General features: G+C 36.4%; 1 protein-coding gene across 1 annotated transcript in view; it reads right to left on the reverse strand.

Moving 5' to 3' along the window:
• far1 (fatty acyl CoA reductase 1) overlaps window positions 1-25,085 on the reverse strand; it is a 44,300-nt gene extending 19,215 nt beyond the window's left edge. Inside the window, 8 exon segments of the mRNA XM_056452380.1 lie at window positions 59-186; window positions 1,651-1,695; window positions 1,785-1,907; window positions 1,909-1,963; window positions 3,993-4,172; window positions 5,385-5,560; window positions 10,408-10,627; window positions 24,698-25,085. Coding sequence (XP_056308355.1) covers window positions 59-186; window positions 1,651-1,695; window positions 1,785-1,907; window positions 1,909-1,963; window positions 3,993-4,172; window positions 5,385-5,560; window positions 10,408-10,596 — 896 coding nt within the window. The 5' untranslated portion in view covers window positions 10,597-10,627; window positions 24,698-25,085.

A 25,085-nucleotide genomic window follows, 5' to 3' on the forward strand; every position in this document is an offset into this window, starting at 1 on the left:
CATGACTTTATTTTCCAGTCAGGGATTTAGTGTGGCTGTTGGTGTGTTTTTTCCAGACCTGGCGTGTCTTTGGGAGCCTGAATACCAGGCAGCGGCTAAAGTGGTGTTTATGACCACATCGACTGGCACCAGGTCAGCGACGGCATTATTTGAAGCCCTCATTGTTCGGAGAATCCCCTTTCCTGCCTGCACAGAAACAAACAAAACAAAACTATAATATATACTACATACTATTTAGACCAGAAGATCTGTTACTTTATTAATTAATTACAATTCAATGTTCTCATCTGATCAGAAACTTCTCATTAACTCTAGAACTACAGAAGCAGTCACTTTGACCATTTTATATTTTGCAATTGAATAACTTTTGTTAGAAAAAACAAATATAACAAATACGTTGAATAGTTCGGACTGCTGAGCGAATCACTGGTACAACCCTTCCTACTCCCCAAGAACTGTACTTATCCAGAGCGAGCAGAAGGGCTGCCAAAATCACTCTGGACCCCTCACACCCAGCACACTGCCTCTTTGAACTTTTATCTTCTGGTCGACGCTACAGAGCACTGCGCACCAGAACAGCCCGACACAGAAACAGTTTCTTCCCTCAGGCAATCCATCTCATGAACACTTGATGATAATAATTGTGGAACCAATCACGACTTGCTATACACTTTTATACACATATACACTTATTTAACAACACACTTTACATGCCAATTTGCACATAACAGCTGCAAATATAACATTGTATTTAGTAATATAGCTGTACATACACTTGTCAATTTGTATATTTGCATTCACTACTTACTTGTATTTAAAAATATATATATATATATTTATTATCTGTTTTTTGTCCTGTCTCTGTAATCCTGTTGCACTGTAGAAGCTCTGTCACGAAAACAAATTCCTTGTATGTGTGAACATACCTGGCAATAAAGCTCTTTCTGATTCTGATATACTACAGTAACTTGACTTTTCGTTAATGTTCTACACATAATGTATCGTTTCAGCATTGATATCTCAATGTACAAATCCGCAATGGACACATTGCAGGATTTACAGTACAATGTCAAATTGGAAATAGATCTTTAGCAGTCTCTCTGGGCATAATTTAATTTCTGTAAAAAGTGAACTGTTCCCAATTAAACTCATCCTCTCTTGAGATTTTCCCTTCAAATATGATTTATTACATTAGCAGTGTGTTTGGATCATTATCCTGCTGAAAAATAAAACTATTACAAATTAGGGGCTTTCTAGTAGGAATTACATGATAAATTAAAACCATTCGGTACTTTCAGCATTCATTATCCCATCAATTTTGTATATTTTGTATTGAGTATTGTGGTCTCCCTAGTCTCTTCACACTCTATAGTGACAATGCCTTGAGGGAGAGTGAAACCAATGCGCTGAACACTCTATTTCGCTCATATTTTGACTCATCGTTCATCGATTTTAAGTGATAACCAAAAAAAAAACCTTTTCAGCACCTCCCTCTAAAACAATTACAATATTTGCATAGACAATAAGTATCAAACACCCCAATCTGACATACTTTTTAAAACCTTAATCTTGGACACTGTTCACTAGCATTATATGGATGAGCAAACAGCGCCTACAGCTTTACATCTAAAGCAGCACACTGATACTCACAGCGATGAATATTCCACTAGGCCCGTTGAAATTATCAATCCAGCCCTTTAAAAATAAAGAAAGAAGACGTCCTGTTTAATATGGAGGTGGTATTGTTTAATGTTAGGTTGGTGTTTGTAAATGCACACACTTACAGGGAATGGCTCTTTCCAGCTGGCTCCTACTATAGAGGGTCTTATGATGGCGATGTTGAGGTTTCCAGATTCCTGCTGGACCAGCTGCTCTGCCAGCGCTTTAGTGAAGGTGTATGTGTTCGGCCCGCTCACCCAACAGCCTCGGTGTCATCAAAGACACCAGTTTGTCATCCATCCACCTGTCAGAAATGAACACGTACAGGAAGTTGAAAGAAGGTAGATAATCTTCCTTGAAATTTCTTTAATATATTGCGGTAGTTTGTTTTTTTCTGTGCTGTATTGTGGGGAATCAGTTTTTCTTTTTATTAGTGACAATTTTGTTGATCAATTTTGCATGTGATCAGCTGAGGACAAAAAAAAAAAATATATATATATATATATATATATAATAAAAAAAAAATAATAATAAATCATATTCTTTATATAAATATTTGCAATTGGCCATGCAATTTATGGTTTCATTTTTTGTTTTATCAGTTTAAATGTTCAGCAGTTTAAAAGTGACCCAATTAATATTTAATAGGTTTATACTTTATACCAGGATGTCGGGACAGATCCACACACTGCCGCTAGATGGCGCCACTAACTCGGTTAGTTCTCTTGTGCCCACAGAATATAACTTTCCCTGTAACTTAGTCGATTCTTTATTCCAACGTGATAATATAAACTACTAGTCAGTCAACAACTCCAAATGTAAACATATTAAGTCCAGTTGTCCCAAATATGCGTCTTGCATCTGTACTTATAATGTACATAGAGCACACAAATACATAGTTTGATATCCACATCATGGATTTAAGAGGGTCTTATTTTAATGCCATGAATTTAAGAATAAAATATGTTTCTATAGAAAACTTTTTTAAGAGAAGTAAATTGTGGATGGTGGCTAGTTAAAAGTAGCTAGTTCCTATGTCTACTTTGTGCAACAGCTATTTTCCAACATTAAACCAAGTTGATTTCACAGCTGTCTGAACTTGTGATTCTGATTGGTCAGTTGCGACATTCCAAGGTATGTTATATCCAGATAACAACCCCTGAAACTAATAACACAAGTTTATTCAGGTAGTTTGAATCATATTGATTATCAGTAGCTACGTTACCATCCACCTATTTTTATGCGCATTTTGGATATGCGCATAAAAAACTGTTGATGGAACGCCAAGATGCGTGTAAGTTAGAAATGCGCATAAAAAACGTTTCAGAATTTCAGAAGATTCACGCAGCTTCTCCAACAACAGCAAATTCAGTTTTTACTGTTGAAAAGTGGCGCCAGTTAATCAGAAAGTGGTGATTTTGTTCTCTTGACCCATCTGATGGAAATGCTGCTTTATTCGCACATCTTTTATGCGGTAATGCAGTTTTGCGCATAAAGTTAATTCGCATTTTTAAACGGAACCATAGCAAGCGATTGTTCACATCCACATACATACCTACACATCAAAAAAAAATGTTTATACTTGTCATTTACTTGTTTGGCACCATCTTATGGCTGAACAATATATAGGTTAGTGCATGTTCCACTCAGCCATTTTCCTTTTTGACTGCTTTGTGTTTAAAGAATGAGTAAACTATTCCAATGTCTTTTGTCTAATTTTACATTACGTGGCAAGGAAAAGCAGGATAAAGTACATCCAGGCGGTTGTTTTCGCAAAACAATGCCCTTCACACTGCAAGTTTGTCTCGTTTCTATTACACATATCTAAAAATGAGGTTATTTTGTTTTTTTTTTACAGAAAATAATTAAATAAATGTAAAAAATTAATAAAAAATGCTTCTTGATTTAGGAATTTCAGATTTTTGGAACTAGAAACAAGACAACAACTGCGAAATCTGCAATTAAAACTGCCTGGATGTATAATATTCCTTACTTAACATACATGTGGATGTAATATACATTAATACAAGTAATCTGCATGCTAAGTATAAAATTGGTTCTTTACATATTTATAATGGGACACAATTCAAAGACAACACTGTAAAAAATGCTGGGTCCCACCCAATCAATTTGAGTGATAAAGGAATTAAGTTAACTTATTAACTTTTAGATTTTTTAAGTTGATTGAACATAAAACAATTAAGTTGTACCCAAAAAACCCTCAATAATTTTGTTGTTTCAACTCATTTTACACAAGTTGTTTGAACAAACAGCAAATGTCATTTTTTGGAGTGAAGAAGTCAGTTTTGTAAAGACATTACATTAAGGCTTACTCAAGAGTGTCTATAAGCTTCCTGTAGTCGACAGGCGGTGGATAAACCACCTCTTCAATGAGCTCTCGGTCACAGTTGGCATAGGCTGTGGACACGTGGATAAACACCTCCAAATGCTTCATTCTGTGAGCCAGGCTGACCATCTTCTGCGTGGCCAACACATTCAACTGCATGGCATCTCTGTACAAAAACAAACACTGAACTGTAGTGACACAGCAGAAGCATGAGCACATCTGATCAATGTGAAGATTAACCCGCTGCTATTTTATACCACACCACCCAACCGGAAAACACATGATCTAATCAGGATGATTTGCAATAACTGGTGGTTTAATTTGAGTTGTGCAAATAAATGAGTATATTAGGCAAATGTGGATTGCAAATGACATGAAGTATGCATTTTAGGTCTCTGTGATGCAGCAATGCATCATGGGAGTATTTAAATGAGTGTGTGAAACTTTAAAATAACATTAAGGGTTAGCATTTATTGAATCATTTAGAAAACTATTATAGTTATTGGATATAATAATATATTTGTTTTAGTGTTAGAATTTTAATTATAGTGTGAATTAATTAATGAATTAATTATAGCAAATAATTTTACAAAAAAAATAATAAAGGTTATAATATAACATTAATTTATTACCGTAATAATAAACCAATAATAAAGGCTGTAGTAAAATTATATTAACTATATAATATATTAAAAATTATTATTATGCTCCATTTATTATTATTATTTTCTAGAGTGAATCACATTTTTGAGTGTCTAAATATGCTCGAAAACTCACAAAACTTTACAGGCGCCAAAAGTGGTGAAAATTACTTGTGTTATAGGATTCAGAAATGGGTGTGGGAAAATGGCTCAACAGCGCCACCTATGCACATTTGACTGAGTGGCCCCCGAGCTACGATTCACGCACATGTACGAAAATTGGCACAACATGTCAATACATGAAAAAAAAGTCTCTTTAGGTCTCTTAATAACTATAATATATATAAGTTATCTTTATTATTCCTGCTAATAATATAAATAACATTAGCCAAAACAATATAATCATATAACAATACAAATTATATTAATAACATACTTATTTTAAGATATTATATGAATAACTACATCAATAATTACAATAATAATAATGTAAAATTATAAATATAAAATAGTTTTAATAGCATTAAGAATGTTTGTACAACAACAACAACAACAATAACAATTAAATTATCATTATTGCTCACAACACATCATATCACTATTACCTGCACAGATATAACAAAGACTTTAATATAATAATTATATCAGTAATAAGAAAAATTACAATAAATATGTAGAATAATATTATATTATATATTAATATTATATTATTAGACTCTCAGCTCTAGATGTCTTACTTCAGCGGCTCATTAAAGCGGATGGTGGCAGCGCAGTGAAACACGACATTAATGCAGCCTGTGAGGGTCTCCTGGTCTTCAGCGCTCAGGTCCAGATCGGGCTGCGTCAGGTCACTGTTGACGGCCACGATCTTCCCCGCGAAATCCGGCTGATCCTCTCGCAATCTGTCGAATAGCTGAAACATTCATAGATTTTCAGCTTTATTAGCCCACATGCAAAACAAATGCATAGTAATAATTTACAGCAAATACTTTACACTGCCTGACAAAAGTCTTGTCGCCTACACAAGTTTTAAAAACAACAAATAATAACTGGACTTCTAGTTGATCATTTGGTATCAGAAATGGCTTATATAAAAGGCAAAGGCCTCTAGATAACATTTATTTTACCAAAATAAAATATGATCATGCCTTGACTTTTAATTATTTAATTAGGACAGTAAGGTCTGACTTTGCTTACACAAAAGTCTTGTCACTTAACAGAAATAATGTACAGTATAGAATTTAAAAGTCATGGTGCAGTGGAAATAATTGATATTGTGTCTGACTTCCATGAGCTTGGAGGACTGCATCCATTCATCTCTGCAATCCCTCAAATAACTAAAAAATAACGTCATCTGGAATGGCAAAGAAAGCGTTCCTGCAGGACTCCCAGAGTTAATCAAGATTTTTTGGATTCATCTTCAATGCCTCCCCCATCTTACCCCAGACATGCTTAATAATGTTCATATCTGGTGACTGTCCTAGCCAATCCTGGAGCAGCTTGACTTTCTTTGCTTTCAGGAACTTTGATGTGGAGGCTGAAGTATGAAAAGGAGTGCCATCTTGTTAAAGAATTAGCCCTCTCCTGTGGTTTGTAATGTAATGGGCAGCACAAATGTCTTGATACCTCAGGCTGTTGATTTTGCCATCCACTCTGCAGATCTCTCGCACGCCCTCATACTGAATGTAACCCCAAACCATGATTTTTTCCTTTACAAAACTTGACTGATTTCAGTGAGAATCTTGGGTCCATGCGGGTTCCAACAAAATTTGTGATGATTGGGATGCAGTTCAACAGTTGATTCATCTACCTTCGGCTACTTTTCCAAAAATCAACTAGAAATCAAGTTATCGCTGACAAGACTTTTGTCAGGTAGTGTATTTGGAAAGAATACATTAACTTAGACTGATTTGTGATTATTCTGGGTGTCAATCATGCATAAAATGTAATTATGTAAAAATGTTAAATGTAACTATGTAAAAGCATAAATAAATACATAAAAGCAAAGAAAAGAAAATGAAATTTACAGTGCTTTATGGCTTTCTGGGTAGCCAAACACTATTCACATACAAAAATTGAAGAATCATACAAAGTAAATACCTCATTATTTTAACTTAAATGGAGAAAGTTCACAGTACACATACAGTATAGATTCGTTTTTGAACTCAAATGGTTTGTAGCAATCGGTTTCCTCAAATGCTTTGCGTTGCCTTAACTTATAAGGTTTTACAGTACTCAATTGGTTCTCTTCATTTATTGGGTTTTACTGTGCTTAAATTGCTTCGTTTACTCAAATGGATTAAGTTCACAGTACTCATTCAGATTAGTTTTTGAACTTAAATGGTGTTGTAATCAGTTTTCTCAAATAGTTTGTGTTACATTACCTTATTGGGTTTTTTAGTGTATATAAAAACACTGTATAATCTTTATTGTAAATAGGTAAATGAAATTAATCTTTGTTAAACTTTAAAAAGGTACAATTTCTTGTGCCTGAACTTGAAATCACAAGTTTTAAAAACACATGCAGATGACAAACATTTACTATAGTTTAACTCCACCAAATCTCATGTTTTTAAAATTGCTCAAATATAGGCAACATATAAACTCAACATTGCATATCCTGCGATGTGACCATTATCGATGCTGGAACAATATATTGTTCAGCCCTAAATATTATTATTATATAAATAATAATAAACCTCATTAAACCCTCCTGTAATTTGCAGTCGCACCCTGGCCACAATCAAATATCACAGACTGGCCAAGTATTACAAAGAATGCATTTACAGTACATTACTGTGAAACCATGTGATCAACGTTTGGAAGAAATGCCCAGCTGTGCTCATATTAATGTTGTGTAAAAAGCAAACATTTACGAGCGGGCGATAATATTTATCTGTGTGTAATCTAGAATGATCAAAGCAGGCTGTACGTCAAAGTCACTGCAAATCTGCATGAGTGATCTGAATTGTGCATCTGTGGCTTAGTCAGAAATCCAGCGAGCCCTAGTTTGAAACATTAAGAAAGCAAACACAAAATCTAGCTTAGACTACATTTTTAGTTGACGTTGTGTGATTCCTAAAATGCAAGTAAATGGCTATCAGCACTTTAAAAAACAAACAAAAATGATTTATGCACGATATAGAGTCAGGATTATGGTTGACCTGACTCCATATTTGAGATGTGGAGTAACTGCAAAGGTTTACAATAATAGACTGAAGGTTTGTGTGTGTTTATGGTCTGTGTCTGGATGAGCATTTCAAGCAAGTTTGTAGATTTAACAAAGATTATTTGTACTTATTTATCTATACAATGAAGATTACACAGTGTCGTTTTACATGTATTTACCTGACAAGTATCCCAGAAAATCTTAAAACACTGTTTAATTCATTTGTGTCTGTGCACTATTGTATTTGTCTATGGCTGTGTTTTATTATGTTTTATGCAGGTGCTCTACAAAATCAGCCTAAATATTTATATAATTTATATTCAAATCCCAATATGTAACGAAGGAAAACAAAACACACACAATAATATATTTACATCACTCTATATGTGTGTGTGTGTGTGTTTGTCTTTTGACTCTCAAAGTATTGCATTTTATGAATATCAGAGGATTACAGTTTCAGGTAAAAGTCTTCTTTATTGGTTTTACTGAAGAAAAAGTAATCTACGTCCTGAACGGCCTGAGGAAATGTTCGTTTTTGTTATTTATTTAGGTGAACTATCCCTGGAAAAAAATACTTTTGGAGTCTTTTGGACTCCCATTGCTGCGTGAAAACAATCCTTATCAGATTTTTGAGGAAACAATTTAAATATGCAAATACTTGACTAAAAATTTCAAAAATAAAACAGCAGGCTTTTTTTCCTTCACATAATAGGGTTTCAAGAGTTTGGCATGCTGTCCCGGGAGAGAACCCTGAGCTCGGAGATATTTGAGGCCAGGGCTCCCGGCCGGTCGATAAGCATATCAGGAGATCCGAGATAAGGTAGGTCTCGAGAGCTCCCCCTTTAGAAAAGGGAGGAAAAGGAGGAGATGGGGTGGAAGGGGGGATTCTTCCAAACGAAGATAGAGCAGTAGGAAGAAAATGATACATTTATAGCAAACTAGGATCACTCTGATTGGATTATTACTGATTACAGATGAGTGGCCAGACGTGCTCGATCATATCACGTGCTCCTCTCGAAATTAGTGTATGAAACTTCACTTATATTTGTCAAATTTATCACTGATGTTATATAAAACATTGTATGTAACGATTCACCTGACTCACGATTTGATATGATTCACAATACTAATCTCAAGACACGATTTACTCTAAATTTCTAAATAAAATTATTTGAAACAAATTTGAGGTGAAGACCCCTTTCATTTTTGTCTTAAATGCTGCACATTTTTGCAAACTAATATATTTTCTGCCATAACCAAATTGCTATTTTAAAAACAGTTAAAAAAAGTAAATAAATAAAGAATAATACCAATTAAATTAGACTCATTAATACAAACAAACTAAAACTGTGACTGTGCTGAGATTTTTAAAAAGAAATATCAGCATATCTATCTTTTCTGGCATAAGCTGTGTAAGAGGTCTTTACACATTTACAATGTCCCCTGCAGAAAAAAAAACTGAGATGCCTGGTGTGGAGAGGTAAGCCTTTCCTAAACCAGAGAGCAGTGAGTGCAGAGGTGGTCAGTAAGCCCTCTGATCCAGGGGACTGGCCACTGGCATAAAAAACTGATTAATGACTAAATATATAGTAGGATAGAGAGACAGGAGCTGAACATGATTATAAAGGTGAATAATTACTTGTATAATTAATTAGTATGAGTATCAGTGTGATACACTTAAGAAGAGATAATCTTCAACATTTGAAAATATTCAATAATAATAATAATAAGGAAATTATTAAAATATGCATAAACAAATTTGAAAAGGAGAGGATAAAAATATTCTAATACCTGCTTCTGTAACAGCACAACTTTCCCTTTCAGTATGAAAAACATCTTCACACTTTCGCTATGAAAACACCGATGCACAGTGTGATCTCCGTAGCACTCGTTTGAGCAAGCGGAGCTGCAAACCATCCAGTCCGCATGTTTTGCTTATTAATAGGTTTTTTTTGTGTATAGATGTCTGTGACAGACGTTTTTCACTGTGCTGACGGTTTATGTGCGTCATATTCGTTGTTCTGTTAGTGTAAGTTAACGTCTTTTTGCAGTATTTGCACACAGTTTGTGTTTTGTCTTAAGCACTTCACTGCTGTCATTTTACTCTGCCGCCCCACCTCTTACTCACCACTGATGTGCAGGTAAAGTGAGCCTGCGCCTGTAAACACATCGCCCCCTCTGTTCAAAACATGTATCATTTGTACTGGTTTGAATCGTCACATATTTGAATCGATTTTCTGCCAGCTCACAGTGAATCGTTACAGCCCTAATAAATATATATACACACATACATATACATGTATATATATATATATATATATATATATATATATATTTTTTTTTTTACTATATTATCTAGCCTTCATGCCCATTTTTTTTAAACAAGGAACGATACCATTAAAGTTTTAGTTCTAAACATAATTATAAATATAGTAGATAGAATTTATTTTGACCATTAAATATCAGTTAATTGACAAAATATTAGTGTTTGTTGGAGTAAGCGCTAATTTATCGTTATAGTTATCTTCATAGATACTGATCTTGGTTTTCATTCCTCAAACCTCTCTTTCGTCCTGGTCTGTGTTTCTCACCTTACAGTTGATCATGTCAGCGATGCGAGCATCAGGCGCCTGTCCCGCTTTAGGCCGCACAAGCACATACGCGGCTTTGACACCAGGACAGGAGCGCAGCAGCTTCTCCAAAAGCACTTTCCCCATAAAGCCTGTGGCCCCCGTGATGAGCACATTTTTCCCCTCGTAATACTCTGGAATGGTGACCATCCTGAGTGCACCTTCCCTCCTCTGTTACACCCTGAAAAACACCAACACGAGTATTAATCACACTTCAAATATGCACACACATTTCATAAGAGCCGTCACCCAAACAGAGAACTGCACAGAAGCTCTAAGCCGCGGTTTGAGAAATCGTGCCGTTTCGTTAGTCTGCTGTAAATATTTCATGGAGGTCACTTCCTTCCTTTTCCCTGCCAAGATCTCCGTCCACAATTACTGCATGACACTCCAGTCTTTAACCGCTGGAGACTTTTTCAAAATAATGCCCACTTAACTTAAGAGGTGGTGTTGTATTACTGCACCGCTTGGTTTTGACTTGGCCGATCGATCAAACCGCTTCTAAATGGCATTTAGGGGCATTGATTGTAAAAGCTGTACAAATCGCTAATTGATTGGACAAATTGAATGCATAGTAAAGCCACAAAACACACAGGTTTATTATTCTTATCTCCTGCCTGCTGATAAGAGGCCAATAAAGACTATACAAAGTAGATACAGGGTTAATAAGTGATAAGAGATGCTGCCAATGTTTTCACAAACACTACTGTTCAGCACTTTTAAGGGGACTAAATGTTTGAATTAAAAACAATTAAAGATAAATGCATTAAATGACAGAACAAATATTTGTTGCAGATCAGCTCTATTTGTTTTAAAAAAAGGAAAATTATAACTAATCAAATAACAGCACACGTTTTAAGATTTCACAAATCAGCATTTCAGAATGATTTCCCGTTTCATCTTTCAGCACTACAGATATATTTACGTAAAACATAACCAACATTTTTTTTCTAATCTTTGCATACTAAGATAATACAAAGACCAAGCGATCCTGCAATTTTTTTTTACAATTATAATTATTTTCTTTTAGATAAATTTGCAGAACCCACTGGTTTAGGTGATAGTGGCAAATAGGGCTGCACGATATTGGGAAAATCTGACATTGTGATATTTTGTATTTCTGCGATATACACTAAGTGGCCACTTTATTAGGTACACCTGTCCAACTGCTCGTTAACACAAATATCTTATCAGCCAATCACATGGCAGCAATGCATTTAGGCATGTAGACACAGTCAAGACAATCTGCTGCAGTTGAAACAGAACGGGGAAGAAAGGTGATTTAAGTGACTCTAGAAGTGGTCTGAGTATTTCAGAAACTGCTGATCTACTGGGATTTTCACGCACAACCATCTCTAGGGTTTACAAGAATGGTCTGAAAATTGTTGATGCCAGAGGAGAATGACGAGACTGGTTCCAGCTGATAGAAAGGGAACTGGAACTCAATTAACCACTCGTTACAACCGAGGAATGCAGAAGAGCATCTCTGAATGCACAGCATGGCGAACCTTGAGGCAGATGGGCTACAGCAGCAGAAGACCACACCGGGTGCCACTCCTGTCAGCTAAGAACAGGAAAATGAGGCTACAATTCACACAGGCTGAGCAAAATTGGACAATAGAAGATTGGAAAAATGTTGCCTGGTCTGATGAGTCTCGATTTCTGCTGCGACATTTCAAAATTTGGCATCAACAACATGAAAGCATGGATCCATCCTGCCTTGTATCAAATTTTCAGGCTGGTGCTGGTGGTGTAACGGTGTGGGGGATATCTTCCTGGCACATTTTGGGCCCATTAGTAGCAACTGAGGATCGTGTAAACACCACAGCCTACCTGATTACTGTTGATGACCATGTCCATGTCTTTATGACCACAGTGTGCCCATCTTCTGATGGCTACTTCCAGCAGGATAACATAAACCTCGAATCTCAGACTGGTTTCTTGAACATAACAATGAGTTCAATATACTCAAATGGCCTCCACAGTCACCAGAACTCAATCCAATAGAGCATCTTTAGGATGTGGTGGAACGGGAGATTCGCATCATGGATGTGCAGCTGACAAATCTGCAGCAACTGCGTGATGCGATCATATCAACATGGACCAAAATCTCTGAGGAATATTTCCAGTACCTTGTTGAATCTGTGCCACAAAGGATTAAGGCAGTTCTGAAGGCAAAAGGGGGTTCAACCCGGTACTAGAATGGTGTACCTAATAAAGTGGCCAGTGAGTGTATTTGCAATCTGAATACAGCTTTATTTGGACAGAATTCTTCATTTTAGATAGATTGGGGTGATTTTGTAGGGGATTGGATCTCGAAAATATATATAACAAATAATTTACAAGCATAGATCAATAAAAAATAGCAAAGATAAAAGTGAATTATAGTTTTCTGGAGAGTCTAACAGTATTCAGGTACAGATAATTGAACTATCAACACTGCATGGTCTTTATTGTATATAATGTAACCTCTATTAAAGATACAAACACTTAAATGTCTTGTGGCTAGATGTTTTAAACTCTGAAAAGTTGAAATGTTCACATAGTAACAGGCCTTAAAGGGTAAGTTCACCCAAAAATGAAAAAGTACTCACTATTTACTCACCCTTCACTTGTTTCAAATGTTTATGAGTAATTAGAATATCTTCTTTCGTGTCCAACATAAAAAAGAAACTCATAAACTCTTGAAAATAGTGAGTCAAGTTTAATTTTTGGGTGAACTATCTCTAAAAACGCATGCAGATGATAAACTTTTACTTCGTTATAATTCAACTCTGGATTGATTATAATCAACTATAATTTCAACTCAACATTGCAGATCCTGTGATGTGACTATTGCGGATGCACACATTGCGATATCGATGCTGAAACGATATATTGTGCAGCCTTGTGGCCACAGACAATTGCTTAGTATTTTGGGTCAATTTCGACAAAAGCTGATTTCACAGACTACTTGGCAAGCTAATGCCACATAAACAAAACGTTTACGTTAGTAGTTATCTATGCAAGATGTTATCTAATCTCAGCATTTGATAAGAACGATTTCAAGACTCACTTTCATTTTAATCATCGGAAAATGATGTTTCAATCTCAGTCTGACACATTGTTCCCAAAAATTTTCCAGCCACATCATCATAAAATACTTTACTGTGAACTTATCTGGCCACTGAGAATAAAATGTTCCCGCTGGTCATGTGCTGTTTTTGCAGCCTTGTTCTGTCTGCTGCTGCAGCCTCGCATTGTTTGCTGCATAACTCCAGTGCCAAGTTCCACAGCTGCAAGCAGCCCGAACACGGGTACAGTCGGTGTGCAATGTGCATACTGCATGATGACCAGGCTTGGGAGCTTTCCAGACTCACAGGCTATGATCTGTCTCAAAATGTCTCTTAAAAACACTTAGTCAAGTGCATAGCTTATTCCAAAGCAAGGGCAATCAGCCAATCTATAGCTAATGAGTGCCAGTTTAATTGTAGAGGTCAGGTGGATTATTCCAGAAGGCGAAACAAGATGTTGTGCAATGTGACTTCTTTCCAAGAGCCACTCAGCACTTCTGTGACCGAAAGCTGCCTCTGCAGTGACACTGGCATTAAACAGCGTCCAACAACAGGGAGCACAGCTAAAAAAAAACGAAGTTCAGGGACTGTGGTCAAAAGTAATCAGCTCCTATAGGAAAAACTGGCATTTTATGACCCCAAAGGCTTACTGAGGGCTACTGAGACTAAAGACCAAAAGCTCTAGAGTGACACTGGCATTTATCAATGAGCAACACAAGAAACTAGGGTTGTCAACTTTGGGTCTGCACCAAAAGCTTAGGGTTGGGTCGGTAGACGATGCCACCATCCATCGCACATGGCCAATAGACATTACAATGCTGAGCCGGCATTGCAATCCTCTGCCCCGCCCCCGTCACAGCAGCAACCTGTCCGCGAAAAATGCACACTTAGGCCTCGTTTACACTAATACATCTTAGTTTAAAAATTTCGTTTTAGAACGAAAACAATCCACGTCCTCATTGGTGTTTCACCTAGCATTTCTAAAATGACCTCCCTCCACACTATACCACTGAAAATGCACATCACATGACCACACACACAGGCATGTGCTGCAGCATATGCACGCGTCTGAGTTCCAGGCAGTCAGCGGGTGCTCTGAGCACAAAACCCCAGAGACCGTTTATAAAGAATGTACCGCTGGATTGCGTCTCACTATAGTTGTTAAACCTGGTATTTAATTAATATTGTCTCTATCTAATGACCCTTCAGTCTTTTGAATCTATCAGATAGCGTGTCACAGCGTCAGTACGCTGCTCCAATCTTTCACTTTCACACTTGTACTTAGTAATTTTAGTGAAAACCTCTGATACTGTTGGTTGGTTTCTGTTGGTTGTGCACCTTTTTTACCAACCAAGTTTGTCGACGCCATTATAATGACACCGATCACTCTGCCTATTCATGCCAGAGTCTCGCGGAAAAAGTGATTGACAGGTGGTAATTTGTGTGTAACTTTATTTATTTATGATTTGGATATAGGTAAAACAAAGACCATGCAAGTAGGTTAGTTTAAACAGTAGACTACAAATAATCAATTTGTTATTGATTAATTAATTATTCATAAATAATTAATTCACCGCCGCCTATGATGACGATGCCATTGTCCATCCCGATGTTTAGACATTGTACAATGCCAATGCCAAATATTCAGCATCGCGCAACCCTACAAAAGCCTAGCGGTTAGTGTGTGAACACTAGTGTTGTCACAATACTGGAATTTACACACTAAACGTACTGAAATTTTAAAAACGTCAATTTCCTGCTAACATTTGAGCGCTGTTGAGATCAAAGACTCCATCAGAGGATCGCACATATGTCAGCTTATAGGCAGCTGATCGAAGGTGATTTGAAACGCTCCAGTATGCGCATCTGTGTTTGCACTTTGGAACAGCAGTGAAGAATAGTGAACTGATGACCTTCAGGGCCAATCAGTCATTTCTGTTGAGCATGTGAACACAATGGCTAGTCAGCGGTGTTTAGGTATGCACTCAAATGTTAAGTTTTTAAAGTTTCAGTACTGATTGGTACCGAAATTCCAGTATCGTGACAACACTAGCCGACACATTGAACTAAGGTGTTCACGGCGACGCAATTGCAATTCCCGACTTATGATCCTTGCCCTCTCTGTTTCTCACACTTTCCTGTCTATAATCTCCATTGTCCTACAACATTAATGATGAAAACCCCTAAAAAAGTTATAAAGAAGTATTGACTAATCTGCACAATTTTAAAAATGTCCAGTTCCTGCATACGTCTGAGCATGTTCTTAAACACTGCTGATTGGCCATTGTGTTCACATACTCACCAGATATGACTGTGATTGGCAAAGAAGGTCATCGGTTTACACCGCTGTTCACCTAATACAAAGTGGTTCAAAGCCGCGTCAATCAGTTGATTGGTCTATATAAGCTGACATACGAGCGATCTGCTGATGGACCAACACAGCTTTGAAAATGCTCCAACATCCAGTGTGTTTGCACTTGGTGAACAGCCGTGAAGAGTGGTAAACTGATGATTCGGTTTTCGCACAAAAGTAATCAGCTGGCATTTCATAACCCTGAAAGGTGACTATACTTCTTGATTCTTGACTAAAGAGCAAAAGTTGCCTCTGCAGTGACACTGGCATTTAAAAACATGCCATACAGGAAGAAAAGAAAAAAATTTGGGGTTTGGGGACTGTAAGAAAAGAATTCAGCCCCTAATTTAGAAAGACTGGCATTTTATGACCCCAAACGCTTACTGGGCTACTGAGACTAAAGGATCAAAAGCTCTGGAGTGACACTGGCATTTATCAATAAGCAACACAAGAAACTAGGGTTGTCAACTTTGGGTCTGCACCATAAGCCTAGTCGACACTAGCGCTGTCACGATACTGGAATTTTGGTACTAAACGTACTGAAATTATAAAAACGTCAATTTCCTGCTAACACTTGAGCGCTGTTGAGATCAATTATTCCATTAGGGGATCGCACAAATGTTAGCTTATAGACAGCTGATCGAAGCTGCTTTGAAATTCTCCAGTGTCCATGAATGTGTTTGCACTTGGTGAACAGCGGTGAAGAATGGTGAACTGATCCCCTTCATGGCCAATCACAGTAATTTCTGTTGAACATGTGAACAAAATGGCCAATCAAAGGTGTTTAAGTATGTGCTCAAATGTTACCAGGATATGGACTTTTTTTTAAAATATCAGTACTGATTGGTACAGAAATTCTAGTATCGTAATAAAACAAGTCGACACATGGCACTATGGTGTTCACGGCGACCCAATTTAGATTCCTGACTTGGGGTCCTTTGCCAATCCTTCCCCTCTCTGCTCCTCACATATTCCTGTCTATAATCTCCACTGTCCTATAACATTAAAGGTGAAAACCGCTTTAAAAAAGTAGTTATAAGTACTCGATACTATAAGTGTTGACTTTCGGGACCAATCTGCACAAAAATTTAAAAAATGTCAATTTCCTGCTAACATTTGAGCACTGATTGGCCATTGTGTTCACATGCTCAACAGACATGACTGTGATTGGCAGTGAAGGTCATTGGTTTACTAATCGGGTTTATGCCACTGTTCACTAAGTGCAAACACAGATCCACAAACACTGGAGAGTTTCAAAGCTGCGTCATTAAGTTGATTGGTCTATAAGCTGATATATGAGCGATCCGCTGATAGATCAACTAATTGACGCAGCACTGAAATGATTTTTAAAACGCTCCAACGTCCAGTGTATTTGCACTTGGTGAAGAATGTTACACTGATAATTCGGTTTTCGCATTGTGCACAAAAGTAATCAGCTATAAGAAAACTGGCATTTAACGACATGCCATACAGGGAAAAAAAAAGATAAAAAAAGGGAGTTTGGGGACTGTGAGAAGAGAAATTCAGCCCCTAATTTAGAAAAACTGGCATTTTATGACCCCGAACTCTAACTAGATGAGAACAAAGATCGAAAGCCGCCTCTGCAGTGACACTGGCATTAAACAGCGTCCAAGAACAGGGAGCACAGCTAAAAAGAAGGTTGAATGATTGTGAGCAAAAGTAATCAGCCCATATAGAAAGACTGACATTTTATGCCACTGAAAGCTGACTTTGAGGGTTGGCATTTTATAACCATGACAATACTTCTGTGGCTGAAAGCTGCCTCTGCAGTGGCACTGACATTAAGCAATGTGTAATACAGGAACAAATGCTAAAAAAGGGAGTTCAGGGACCGTGTGCAAAAGTAATCAGCCCTTATAGAAACACTGGTATTTTATGAGCCCAAACACTTACTAGATTTCTGTGACTAAACATCAAATGCTGCCTCTGCAGTGACACTGGCATTAAACAAGCAAAAGAGGAACCAAAGCTAAAAAGAGGAGTTTCAGGATTGTGGACAAACATAATCAGCCCCTATAGAAAGACTACCATATTATAACCCTGAAAGGTGAATATACTTATGTGACTAAAGACAGAAAGCTGCCTCTGCAGTGACACTGGCATTAAAAAAAGAGCAATATAGGAAGCAAATCTAAAAGGGAGAATCTCTGGATTGTGGGCAAAAGTATTCAGCCAGTGTAGAAAGATTAACATTTTATGGCCTCAAAAGTTAACTAGAAAGCTGTTTCAGTGCTCACACTATCAGCTTGTTAGTATTTGAAAAGTGGTTAATTAATGACCACTTTTTAGTTATATCACACATTAAAGTGAATTTAATATAAAATCATGGTTTACACAACGGTCTCTGGACTTGCTGCATCCGAAACACCAATACTTGAACAATTTATAAAACAATCACTTTCTGGCCATTGGATATTAGGCATGTATATATATTTATTGCGATCGTGATTTTCAAAAGTATTACAACGCTTTGTAAATGTTCATTATTACCATTTGCTGAGTCCCTATATACAGTTTGATGGAGCGATTGGACCCGAAAGCTGCTTTGCACGGCGTCACACTTAACAACCGGATACAAAAATAAAGGTAAATTCGGGGACTGTGGGCAAAAGTAATCAACCTTCTTAGAAAGAGTGGAATTTTATTTCCCCAAAGGTTAAAAAAAATAAAAATAAATATTAATAATAATAATAATCTATATCTATATCTATATCTATATATATATATATATATATATATATATATATATATATATATATATATATATATATGTATGTGTGTGTGTGTGTGCATTTATAATGTCTACTCTACACAAAGGTTGTCGCAATACCATTAATTCAACTTACGATACTATACCAGCTGAAGTATCATGATACCACGTAGTATTGCAATACTGTAATTCATAACTCAAAAAATAAAGAAAATGGTCAGAAATACTATAGCTTATATGCTATAATAGATAATAGGTCTTGATTTTAATTCATAATTCGCTTATTATTGAAAAAAAGTATTATTTGCACGTCACTTCACCTAAAAATTATTCATTCTTTTTGTTTATTTTGTAGATCTGAGCAACAAAAAATACATTAAAATAAGTATATAAATTACACCAAATGAAATTTGTTACAAAAATACATTTTTCCAACAAAATTAAGCTTAATGAAGTGGTCAAAATTGTTTCAGTCTTATCAGGTAACAAAGCAAAGTAATTCAAAATTTCACTTTGTGAGTCGTTCTTTTTAAGAGATTGTCACAATTGTTGTAGCTACTGAATTCATATTGAGAGGAACAGAAATGAACCGATTCAGATGTGCGTTTGAAACGTCAGAAAACTTAAAGGGCTTAACAGACTATTAAAATAAAATGGTCTATTGTTGCACAAACGTGTGAGCATTTTAGTGACTTTTCCACATCCAACATTATCTATTGTAGATAGATCGTTAATGACGAAACCTACTGTTTGCAAACTAAAATGTCACCGCCAATATTTTGGAGCCATAGTATCGCGATAATACCATAGTACCAATAAAAGGTGCAACACTACTCTACACAAGTGAGCGGGCTTGACAAACCACCTTTAGAAACACTTTCTCTCTCTATACTACCGGCACCTCCTTCTTTAGCACCTAATTCTCTTAACACTAACAGTTCATTTGTATAATTAGCACTTTTGTGTGTATTGCCTCTCCTTGTTAAACTTCTCACTGAAAGTCACTTTGGACAAAAGAATCTAATTAATGACTAAATGTAAATGTAAGTAAATGTTTACTAAACTTCTGAGGCTAAAGATTGAAAGCTGCTCCTGCAGTAACACTGGCATTAAACAACAAGCAATACAAGAATCGAGCACTGCACAATAAGTCGTTTGTGCATCATATCGCAATGGGCACATCTGCAATAATCATATCGCAAGACTTGCAATATTGATTTGGGATTATAGTTGACCAGAAGCCATACTTTTTTTGAGCACATGACATTTTTTGACTAAACAGCGAAAATGTATTATCTGCCTGTGTTTTGAAGGCCTGTTGACTGCGTGCGCATTTCAAGAGAGTTTAAATTATTCAGGCACAAGAAATTGTATCACTTGTAAATTTGAAAAAAAAAAAAAAAATATATATATATATATATATATATATATATATATATATATATATATATATATATATATATATATATAAATTTTATTTTACTATTTCTACAATAAAGACGATGAAGCGTTATTTTACATTTGATTATTTCATAATTTCTGTACCTGAACACTGTTTGACAGAAACCATAAAGCACTGTTGCTTGTAATTTCTTTATTATTTTTAATATATGATTACTCCACTATCGCAATCAATCAGTATCAATGAACTCTTATATATATATATATACTAATATATATATATATATATATATATATATATATATATATATATATATATATATATATATATATATATATATATATATATATATATATAGTATAAAAAGATCTCAGAATAACCTATATTGGCTAGTTTAATAATCCATCTAATTGATACTATTTTGGTAAAAATGGAGAAACTGGGACTGAGAGACCTCTGAATGACCTAATATAATTTTATTAGGCCTACTAATAATAAAATATCAGCACAAAATTTTTTTGCAGCACGAACGAAAATAATATATTTGTGCACAAATCTATCTGATGTTCATTTCAACGGCACTAACCAGCACAAATCGAGCACAAAAGAATGACAGCACTTTCTGGGCAATTTAGAGGAACTAGGGTGAAGTGGACATCACGGCTCCTGAAATATTTTGGTTATATCTAAACAAGGAAATAGATAAAGTCATGTTTCCTCTACATTCTTTCTTCCATGGCGGGGCGCCACGCCAAAATTGATGCCAAAATTTTTGATGCAAGATTAATGTATTTAGTTATTCCTTACGCCGATTAAAAAACTTGAGTAGGCCTAGAGTACTGTAATAAAGAAAATCTCTAAATGTAGAACTGAACACTGATCTGCATTGAAATACATGATGAATGCTCTTGACACATGAGAGTGTAAAGCCTGCAGCCCAAACAAATGTAAAAAGTTATAGCGTATCATATTTAACAAACCTTTAACTGCTAATTTGATGTAATTTTGCTCACATGGATAATTGAATATTAATCAGATGATGTCATTACGCTGCTGTGCCGTCAGTCAATCGTTGCATTGCTGATCATGGTTTCGATGATCGATAGATCTGTCCTTCACAAAACACGCAGCGATCTCAGATCAGTTCTTCCAGACATTTTAATCTGATTCGCGAACTTGTTTGAAGAACCCAATTAGCCAGAGATCAGTTATCAAGATTAACAGATCCAGGATCTGCCAAATCATCTTAGATAATTTAAGTGAGGTACGAAGAACAGACCCCTGGGGTTTGAGTCATCTCTCTTTACATGCCGTCACATGACGAACGAACAATAAGAAAACTAGAAAACTCGAAAAGTAAATAATCATGGCTCCTTTCAGCTCAGACTGTGTGCATTGTTTAAGCTTATATGGGTGGATCTGTCAGTGTGATGTGAACGAAACACTCAAATTTGAACCTGCCAGAAGATGTGGGCTGAAATACTCAAAAGACCAGATAAACAATAAATGATTATACATCGCGGAAAAAAGAAATTCCAATATCGTGCAGCTCTACAAGAAACAAAGTTAAGGGGGGAGTCCTGAGGGCTAAAGTAATCATCCCACATAGAAAGACTAAACTTCTGAGACTACAGACCGAAAGCTGATCAATACAGGAAGCAAAACTAAAACCAGGAGTTTCTGAATTGTGTGCAAAAGTAATCAGCCCCCACACAAAGACTTTTTATTTTAACCCCGAAGCCAATTGCTCTTCAGATAAACAACCAAAAATGTAAATCTGATAGACGTCTGCTGCTTCCTATATATGGTGCCACATCTACATGATTGATCAAGTCCCTTTTCATGCACACCAGATGCAAATTGATCCTAGATCCCACATCCTCAGTTTGAATAATTCATATGTCACATGGGCAACTGCCGCGCACCGGGCACCTAAGGAATTGTACTGCTGTAACAAGTAAGATGTATGTAAACAAATACCAATGCAATAACAACAGACTGACTGCGGTCAGGAGTGCTTTAGCATAAAGCTTTCCATTAAAGCCTAAATAACAGTAGCAAGCTCGTGGGATTGAATATCATGGGTGTACAGCTACAGCATTACACTGATAGACGTCAATAGGAAGCACAGAAGCAACGATACAGTGACAGTAAATAAACTGGTGTTGTCACAAGACAGCACTGCCTTCTCGTCTTGTGATACTCATTAAAACGACAACACTGGAGATGCTCATACAAAAAGAGATGGCCGAAAATATGGAATTAACTGTTGTTAGGTGTAGAAACTGTGTTCAATATTCTAGTTCCTGTTTTAAGGTGTAGACGATCAACACTAAATGGCACTTCAGTGGAATGAGAACAAAAATCGTATTCTCTGGTCATTTTAAAGCACATGACTGCACTTTCTCTCTTTTAATATTGACGATAACACAAGCAAACAGGATTTGAGTATGAAAATAAGCTTTTTTTTTTTTTGACTTGACAGCTAAATAAATACAAATTAATGAGTAAGTGCATTGAGGTCAACAGACCTGAGCAATACGAGCTCCGAACAAAGCAGAACTAATTGAACTGATAGACTGTTTGTGAAGTAATAACTATGATGAATGAATCAATAAGCAACCATTTTGTTTTAATCTGTCATGACAGACTTCACACAAATAATCTGTCAGGTTTGATCCATATATTTTGAAGTAAAACAAATCAGTTATTAAAAAACATTTAGGACCTTATAGGATTCTGAGAACAAAGAAAGAATTGTGGAATGGAGTCATCCAAGAGTTAAAGAACTAGGATTAACTGGACATGATTAACTAATATGAGTCTAAAAGGGCACCTATGATGAAAATCATCTTTTTGAAGCTGTTTGGACAGAACTGTATATAGGTATAGTGTGTCCGCTGTCACATTGGCATGATATAAAGACAACAAGCCTCTTTTTTTAAATTTACTGACATAAAATTAGGATTCAAATTCCTCCCATTCTGAGGTCGACTGCAAGGTGACGTAGGAGTGCGGTTTCCCCGCCCACTGATTTGATTGACAGCCGTGTATTAACATGTCTTCGTAGTAATGCGTTTAATCATATCCACAAGACAGGATGTGCGCAAAGCAACTGGGATTAAAAGATCTGTTCAGCTCTCTGTGATCATCAATCAAATGTGATCAAGAATGAGTTTTAGAAGTGTTAAACGTTTTTAAAACAATGCATGTTTGTAATGAATTACAGCGATTTACTTCAGCCTTACTTTATTACCACAGCCGCATGTCAGTACAATTAGAAAAGAAGACGATTCAATTCCGGTTTGTGGACGTTAAATCAAGTTTAATTTTGTACATTAACACATCGAATATCCATATAGCATTGACCATTAACGTGTATCCGGTCACATCTGCAGTGCAAAAACTGCAAATATTAAAGTGTGTGTCTGTGTGTGCATGAACTTTGTAACAACATTGCGTGCGACTCATCGTTGCAGAAAGGCTTGAATTAACTCCACAACACATACATCAAATAATCATTGGGAAGTTCTTACTGTAGTATTTCTCACAAACGTTACGCAAGATCTGCTTCCTTTATGTCTGTCACTGTGCTGTTTATCTGACAGCTGAGGTGAACATTAAAGCACACTCTGACAGGCACGTGGGAAAGGGGGGCGGGGAGAACTAGCATTAAAGGTGCAGGCAACAAAAACAGCTAGATAGTGTGCAAAAAATTCCAATGTTCAGACAGGTAAAATAAACAATCTGATGGATGTTTTGAGCTGAAACTTTACAAAAACATTCTGGAAACACCAAAGACTTATCTTAAATCTTGAAAAAGGGGTAAAATAGGTGCCCTTTAAAAAATGATTTAAAAAATCGTTTTAAAAAAATGAAAACATCTTTTTTTGGGTGTCTAAATTTATAAATCGTGAGTCACAATGAATCGGCTGAGTAAATAAACCAACCCATTTGATCAAATGACACAAAGCAACACACAGAAACACACTTGTCGCCAGCTACAGGCATAATGCTAGAACGAGTGACACTGAACGAATCTTTTGGAGAAAGGAGTCAAAAGATTCGATTCAATTGGATGAATCACAATTTCCCCACTACTGAGCGCTGAGCACGAGCCAAAATGACACATGCTTCACATTTCATAAGAATCTCACGCGCCTTAATGTATTGCCTAAAATGTAGCATATTACGTATCTGGTGGCACAAACTGTAGTATTGATGTGCTTGACTTTTCCTTAATGTATTTGTAAGCATATGGGGAAAAAATGCAAATGAATATTTCATATTGTATATAACTATTAGGACAGTTCGTTTTGCAGTTATTAAATAAGCACGTATTTCATCATTATTAGTGTATACATACGTCAATAAAAGTCTTGTAAGTTTCAACAGACGTTCTTATATTTATTTAATATTAAATCTCCAGATCTTTACGTGAAAAAAGAGAGTATGGTCACCATTTGTACAAGCAAACAAAACGCAGCTACACATAAAATTGTGTATTTAATCACTGTTCAAACCACGAGCTGAAGCCTTACATACCAGCTGTGCTTCTTTCGAGATTTACAACACACCGGTGAAAACCCCAGCATGCGAAAGTGTGCTAACGACGGCTAGCATTTCACTCTCCAAAAACGCGCAAACTCAATTTTGCGCTAAGAAAAAACGAGGTAACCTCAGATACAATCGCGAAGCACACGTACGCTTACCTGGGATGTTGAATATATTTTCCCCGCACTATTTTTTGCGTGTCGGTCGATACGAAGGGTCTAGTACTCTCCCCAGCAGTGATGGGAAACGCAGAGAAGATGTAGCTTAGCTTCGCTGGAGAGGAACTGTGATGGGTTGCCAGATCATGATGCCTATCAGAAGAGAACCGACGTCACAATCCACCACCAAGCGCAAAAGAATAATCCTGTGTGAAAAAACACTTGTATGACAATTCACATCCAACGTATATTCTAGCGAGAGTTCTGGAAAGAGATCACACGGGGAAATTATTAAGGATACAGGGTTTAAGGATCTCAGAGTAGGATTGAAGGATTTCTCCCTATAATCCCCCAAAGGGACAGTAGTGCCACTCTAATGTTACTGTAA

This window comes from Danio aesculapii, chromosome 25, assembly GCF_903798145.1.
Source record: "Danio aesculapii chromosome 25, fDanAes4.1, whole genome shotgun sequence".
In the NCBI taxonomy this organism is placed as follows: Eukaryota; Metazoa; Chordata; class Actinopteri; order Cypriniformes; family Danionidae; genus Danio; species Danio aesculapii.